This window comes from Callorhinchus milii, unplaced genomic scaffold, assembly GCF_018977255.1.
Source record: "Callorhinchus milii isolate IMCB2004 unplaced genomic scaffold, IMCB_Cmil_1.0 Scaffold3, whole genome shotgun sequence".
Taxonomy (NCBI): Eukaryota; Metazoa; Chordata; class Chondrichthyes; order Chimaeriformes; family Callorhinchidae; genus Callorhinchus; species Callorhinchus milii.
In genome coordinates this window covers 12,549,877-12,557,512 of record NW_024704744.1, presented here as the reverse complement: position 1 = coordinate 12,557,512, position 7,636 = coordinate 12,549,877, and the positions used below count along the sequence as shown (strand labels likewise).

At 40.9% G+C, this 7,636-nt stretch overlaps 1 protein-coding gene across 1 annotated transcript in view; it reads right to left on the bottom strand.

The window, feature by feature from the left end:
* Positions 1 to 293: 293 nt before the first annotated feature.
* tpo (thyroid peroxidase) overlaps positions 294 to 7,636 on the bottom strand; it is a 45,252-nt gene continuing 37,909 nt past the window's right edge. The window contains exons 13-16 of the mRNA XM_007904748.1: positions 6,145 to 6,276; positions 3,858 to 3,954; positions 1,023 to 1,134; positions 294 to 323 (exon numbers count right to left, since the gene is read on the bottom strand). Of these exons, the coding sequence (XP_007902939.1) occupies positions 294 to 323; positions 1,023 to 1,134; positions 3,858 to 3,954; positions 6,145 to 6,276 (371 nt within the window). The remainder of the gene's footprint in view (positions 324 to 1,022; positions 1,135 to 3,857; positions 3,955 to 6,144; positions 6,277 to 7,636) is intronic.

Genomic DNA, 7,636 nt, shown 5'->3' with positions numbered 1-7,636 from the left:
AGTGGTGTTTCATACCCACGAAAGACTCTAAGTTGTTAGTTTTCCATTGATATGTATGATGCTAAACAGTCATTAAAGAGTCTTCTCCTGGGCTGAGAATCAGGTGTAAAATTACAAACCCTTTAAGAGCTCTGCACATGGCTCCAAAGAACTAAACAGCTTCATGTCTTCATGGTTCTTCTTTTTCACAGATGTTTGGTAGGCAAAGATGTTAGAAATGGCTGAAATGATGAAAAATGCTTTAAGGGTTCCTTGAATGTGTGTTGTTGTCACTTATGCAAAGTGAATTGGTTTTATTTCCAGACAAAATTGTCACCAGCATTCTAAACGAAAACAGAAAATAAATGTTAGTCGAGAAAAAAATTATTTTTTACTGAAGGAGCATGAAAAAGTTACTGCCACATCAGCCAATCAGTGTAAGACACACAGTTAATGTAAGAGAGATTTCCCAATCATAGGAGACTAACAGCATGACAGCTTGTTAGAAGACTGAAACTACACTAGATTTGTGTCGGTAAAGTTACTGAACATCAAAATTAATCATGGCATCAGCAAGAATGCAGTCCTTACAGGCATGACATAGAGTTAGTTAACATATGGAAACGGGCCATTTAGCCCAACCTGTACACATGGGTATTATGTGCTATATTTGTATCCATGTAAATAATGGGGTAACATGCTCTGATTCTCTCTCTCACACTGTTGTGAAGAAGTCAAGTTCCACTTTCTATGTTTCTCTGATATCCTCCCTGAAATCTGCTCAATATGTGGAATTAAGCATTTGGATACCTGACCTTTGACATCACTTTGTGGTGCCACAATCTATTTAGTGTTAATCCTTTCAAAGGCTCATCAATGTGTAGCATTTAGTGAATGAATTAATCTTTAGCTTTCATTCGTAAACAGTGACCCACAGAAAGAATGACCGGCAATCATTCTACTGCATTAGTTACCACCATCATAGTGCAGTCTCCAGCAGGGAATATGATGAGAAATCACAGCAGTTTTGGACATTGACTAACCTCCACACCTCTCTGCCTCGTTTCATTGATTTTGTCATGGTTGGTCTCAACGCCCAGATTTTCATTACCATTTAATATACTCATCTGTATTATTGCTTTCTTTGCATTTGACCTGTAGATAAACATAAATTCTAAAAAAGGCATTCATAGAATATTACGAAAGGTAACTTTACACAATAACAACAGTTTTACAGTTATATAGTGTCTTTCATGTTTAATGCATCAATCTCTCCACCTTGCCTCTCCTTGCCATTCTTCAGACCACACTTGAAGACCTTCCTTTTTGACCATGCCTACGCTACCTCCTGTTTCCCCTCCTCAATGTCCAGCTCCACCACTGTTAAGCACTCAGAGACCCTACCCCATGTGAAGGATGTTGTATCAATGCACAATGTTGTTGTTAATGTTGGGAGGACGTCTCAAACACTTCACAGAGCTGGCAGAAAGCCCAGTCGGGGGTGTGGTGGCAGAGGAAGAGGGGAAAGGTAACCAAAAGACCATCAAAAGTTGGTCAAAAAGAAGTCTTTCTCAAGGCAAACTTTAGACACAACACAAGAGTAGAGAAAGAGAATAGAAATGAATAAAATTGTGATCAAGATTTCCTAAACTTCTCTGAAGATGACAACAACTACCACAACAAAATTACATCTGTATAGCGCTTTTCAGATCGGGAGGACGTTCCAAGGGCTGCACAGTGTTCAACATTTCCGACCTAAGCTGGGGTCGGGGGGGCGTGGGGGGAAGGAGGGGGGAGGGGAAGGGGGTGTCCGATGGCATGATCGAAAAGGAGGGTTTTGAGGCGGGACTTGAAAGAGGCTAAGGAGGGGGCGAGGCGGAGTAATTGGGGGATGGAATTCCAAAGGTTGGGGGCAGAGTGGCTGAAAGCTCTCCCACCAATGGTGGGGCGGGTGGGTCGGGGGACGTGGAGGAGGCCAGAGCCGGCTGAGCGGAGGGAGCAGATGGGTTGGTAGGGGCTAGGAAGTCGCAGAGGTAGGGTGGGGTGATGCCATGGAGGGCTTTGTAAGTGAGGACCAGGATCTTGAACTGGATCCATTGAAGGATAGGGAGCCAATGGAGTCAGGCGAGAGTGGGGGAGATGGGGTCACGGAGTTTGGTGCAGGAGAGGACACGGGCTGCAGAGTTCTGGATTATCTGCAGCCTGTGGAGGTAGGAGTTGGGAAGGCCGACAAGCAGGGCATTTGCATAGTCGAGCCTCGAGGTGATGAAGGCATGAATGTTGGAGTGGCCTGAGGGGTGAGGTAGTGGCAGAGCGGGTCATGGCTTGGATGTGGGGAAGGAAAGACAGTTGAGGGTCGAACAAGACACCTCGGTTCCTGACTGGCTTGGTGAGTTGAAGTGTGCAACCATGGAGGTTGATGCTACCAGAGCCTGAGGTGCAGAGGCGCTGGCGCGAGCCAATCAGGAGGACCTTTTGACATCAATTCAAAATCTTATTTGGATCAATTCAATCTGCTAAAATGTAGTTGGCCTTTGAGGACTGCAATTTATGAACATAGTGAGAAAATTTGCAGTGTTCAATAATTTAACATCACTGTAAATTAAGGCTACATGTTACAAGATTCATACAGATACATGGTGCAATGGACTAAATGACCAGTAGGTGGCGAGGCCACACTAATATCTACATTGTGACAACAATTAACTTGTGTTAATATATGCCAGTGTTAAATTATTACACACCACAAATTTTACTCCATAGAGATACTGTTTGTGGCATTTTAAAACATTACCCAGGAGAAATGACATCTGGGTCAAAATGTCTGTAGAATTTCAGAACATCAAATATTTGGCAAATTCTTAAATAAAGCCTTAATTTTGCAGCTTATTTTCTGTAAATTCTTTTAAAGAACTACAGAAAACAAACATGTTCAAAGTTAAGACTGAATTCAACAATTTTCCGTATTCTGGACACTCTAAAATGCTACATTAATAAATCTAGGGACAAGTAGAATGTTTCCCCATTGTTGTGTAAAACTTCACAACACAATTATTGTAGACTACTTTTGTATTTATTAAACCAGTATATCATGTGCATCACATACAATCATGTGTCCCCCTACAAAATACAAGGTCAATTCACTTAATGTCTCAATGGCATGATAAGTCGCTATATCAAATGCAAGGATCATTATTATCAAAGTAGTTAATAACAACTCATATTTATTGTGTACAGATAACACAAGGAACACTACAAATCGACCCAGGGTTCAGCAGTTTTGTAATTTCTAACTCCTAGACGGAAATGATTTTGTTGATTGAATGTTTGTCTTTTACAGATAATCTGTTCCCCTACCCAGGTATCATTTTTGTTTATTTTAGATCATTTTTAGCAATATTCGTTTGTAAATTAGATTGATTTAAAAATATATCTGTTGATTTTGCAATCAATGTGTGCAAGTATTAACTGTGATGTAGAATAAATGTGCATGAATTAATATTAAATAGTGATGCATTTCAGGGTTAGTCAACTAAGTAGCCTTGATATGAATAAATATGTTTATTGTGCGTTTCAGTTGATATGTTTTGTTTCATTTTGCTGGGCTATATCTGTCAGCCTGGCTCAGTTGGTAGCACTGTCGCTTCCGAAGCCCACATCGGGACATTGAACTCGAATAATCTAAGTTGACCCTCCTATGCAGTATTGGGGTTACGTCTCATTGTCGGAGGTGCAATCCTGGATGAGACATTGAACTGAGGTCCTGTTCAATGTCCCGATGTGGGCCTCAGAAGGCGCTATATCAAATGAGTGTAATGTTATATTGTATACCAAATGCATGTATTATTATTGTTATTTTTATTACTATTATTACTCACCTCTGCTTAAGAGCTATCAATGTCAGTATAGCAAGGCAACAAAGTATGACGGCTAAAATGATACAAGCCACTGAAGCTTTAGATAGCCTGCCAGAATCTAAGAAATAGAAATACCATGTTAGACATATAAAACATTGTTCCTCATAAAAATGTCAGACACACCACATTTAGACAGTACTCCAGAGAATAAAAGTTTTATAAATAAAGTAAGCTTTCAGTCTTTTATGCTATGTATCATCAGTGTTCAATTTATGCTATTTGTCATTGGGATTTGCTGAAGAAGCAATGCCATGCCAGGACTCTCAAGTGCTTTGGTATGCCTGGCCTCCTGACGAGAAAGGTATAATATAAATGGAAATTTGTATTATTGTTCTTGTAATCTTATTAGAATTCCTGTTGATCTATGTGCGCTCTCGACCACGTTATATCATGCACAGCACTTCGAGTGTTATTCTGTACTTCCAATAACTAAAAGGAGTTTCCATTTGCATGACTGTCACTCGCTCCTTATTAAGGCATTCTATCAATATCACAAATTCCACTTATTATTTTAGATTCACTGAATTATCGAACGCTACTAATTCAAACATAAACAATATTTTTTTACATACTGCCGGTTTTGCCGCAGTATATTCTATACATGTGACACAAGCAGAATGCCAGATGGTTAGTAAGTGTCTTTGAGGGGTTTAAAGGTTAATACTGTGCTCCGGGTTAGACATGATGAACAGTGTGTTATAATGTCTGAACCCAAAGGGACAATACCATACGTAGCATGAAAATTACAGTTAATACCTGCTTTATCTTATGCTTCAGATAAATTCAATGAAAATAGATGAAGGCTTTCACTGAATTTGACGAGCCATCAAGTAAGCATTAACTACCTCTTTGTTGCTACTACTACAAGAGCTTCTCAACCAATTTATAGAAAACAATGAAGCATGAACAGTTTCCAACAAGGAATTGCTTTTCAACCAGTCATGTTTAGGCTTTAGCTCAAGGGTATTATATGTGAAATATGCCAACTACGTAAGTCAACACAATGCATTCAATGTCATTCTTTCTCAATTCTCCTCCACTGTCTCCTCTCTCTCCTCCACTTCTCTGTTGACTTTCTTCTTCTGTGGTTTCTCTAACAGTCAGCTTTCTCTCGGGCAACCTTCAACCACTTATCCTCAGAGAAATTCCTCTTAGTGTTGTGAAATTAAGAGAATTTCAAGAAATTACTTTAGGGATTTATGGGAAGTCCACAGAAATAGAAGCCCATTGTAATCCATCTGGATGACCCCAAGTTTTAAAAGTACTCTTGGTCTAATTTGGGGTATTTCTCTGACTTGATTTTTGACATGGAAGGGAGCAATCGTGAATTGTTGAGAATTTTAATGGTGAGTAATCCAGGAATATTGCAGATTAGCCCCAGTGTATTTCTTAGACTTTATGATTGAAATATTGACCAACCTCGGGGCAAAGTGGTTCATCCTTAAAGGGTTAGTTCATTTCTGTCTTCTGAGTCTGAAGTTACGCCTCCTACTAACAGTTCCATGGTGTGAAAGAGACGCCAGTGGGACAAAGAAACCACCATGACATTGATTGTGATTCTGCCTACATTTCAGTGTTGGTTTGCTTTAAGTCAATTTGTGTAGAACTGTCCTCATTAACACTGGTAAAAGCTGGAGTAAAGTGTGTTGAAGGGGTTACGTATGCATTTCCTAATAGGATTCTTTAAGCTTAACTCCCTCAAATATTTAAAGCTCATCTTAAGATTTATCTTTTGTCACACTTACAGCCAGCTTTCTTCCCTTAGGCCCCCCATCCCACCCCACCCACCCGCCTTCAGATTCCCAGTCAGCTGTGTGAAGTGATTTGAGGTGTCCGCCTGATATGAAAGACGTTATATAAATGTAAATTGTTGGGTTGTTGTTGGTAAATGGAAGTACATCACCCGGTCACATGAAAACTCTGCTTTGGCCAATCAACTTGCAGAGCAGAGTTCTCAAGATCGGCTTGACATGCTTCCAGTTATTGGAATGCAGTCCTATTTGTGTGTCTGGGAACCTATTTTAGAATCCAATTTGAAATTGCCACATTTTAGACTCCAATATGTCCTTTTGTACCTTCAGTCTCATACTTCCACACTTCCACAAGTGTCCTATGAATACAACCATACAAGACCTTCAGAGTCAAGGAAACACCAGTGTTTTTTTTCCTATCTATGAGATTGTACTATTTAAGAAATTGAAACAGTCACCCTCTCCCCTCTAAGAATATGATTGAAACGGAACATTACCAATACAAAACTGTCCATCTTCTGAAAGGATGAAAGCATCAGAACAGATACATCTGTGACGTCCCTCAGTGTTGACACAGGTTGCAGAGGCATGACAGGCAGCATGTGTGGTGTCTTTACATTCATTGATGTCTACAGTAAGGATAAAAAGCTTTCAGCATTACAAGCCGCAGAAGCAGAATAAGACAACAATCCTGAGATCCATTGGAGCCTTATTATAAATTTCTTCATGGCTATGCCCTGCTTCCTCCAGCAACAGCAGAATATTCTACTCAATGTTTGTCACATACTTAATACTGTTCTCATCTGGTAGTAGCTGTGTATTCAACAACAACAAGAATAACAGCAATTATATTTGTATAGTGCCTTTCACATTGGGAGGACGTACCAAGTTGCTGGACAGCCAGGGATTTGGACCCGAGCTGGGGGTTGGGATCAGGAGGGGTGGAGGGCGGGAAGTGTAGGGTGGTCGAAGGAGCAGTCGAAGAGGAAGGTCTTGTAATGGGCCTTGAAGGAGCCAAGGGAGGGGACAAGGCAAAGAGATAATGGGATGGAGTTCCAAAGCATGGGGGCAGAAAGGTTGAATGCCAGACCACTGATGGTGGAGCAAGCAACAAGTACAACAAATACTAGGATTTATATAGTGGCCCTCACGCAGGATAGCATCCCAGAACAGGGCGGGGATGTGGAATAGGCTAAAATGGTCCTAATGGTCTCCTTCCCCACATTTAAAGCACACTTAAAGATCTTTCTTTTTGACTGTGGTTTTGGTCACCCTTCCCCTCCCCTCCTTCCTCAGCTCCCCCATCCCCAAAATTAGACTCCCAGTCAGCTCAGAATTGCTTTGATACAACCTCCTGACATGAAAGATGCTATATAAATGTAACATTTTTGTTGTACTCTGCTGAAATTTTCCTCTTCGACTGTGCCTATGGTCCTCCTCCCCCTGGCTCAGTCTCGGGCTCCGCCATTGTTAAGCGCCCTGAGATGGCGCCTGGTGTGGGGGTTGCTATATAAATGCAAGCTGCTGTTTTTGTTGTAGAACTATGCATTTTTATTTCATCCTCCCCCACTGCCTGGCAAGCTTTCCCGCTGCTTTTCCAGATAGGACACCCTACCCTTTAGGTTTTGGCTTGAAGATTGGTCTGGCAGAGGTGTGACATGTACATCAGCAAATGCCTAAGGTTGGGTTCATCAGAGTCACATCTGAGCCTAAAGATTCATGAACCGAGGTGCATCTGTCTGTTCAGTGAATGATTCAATGGACTATTTGAAAGAAAAAAGAATTTCTCCCATATCATGGCCAACAATCTCCAGGCTAGGAAAAAAATCCCCACCTCCAAACTTTAGCACAATAGTTTAAACCAAAGATTCTTAGAACAATGTCACTGACTCTTTGTGGGATACTGGCATAATTCAATGAGTGTCAGTTGAGGCAATACTCAAACGCTGGCTTCAGAGTAAGGAACATGAATCAGAATCCACTGGAAGA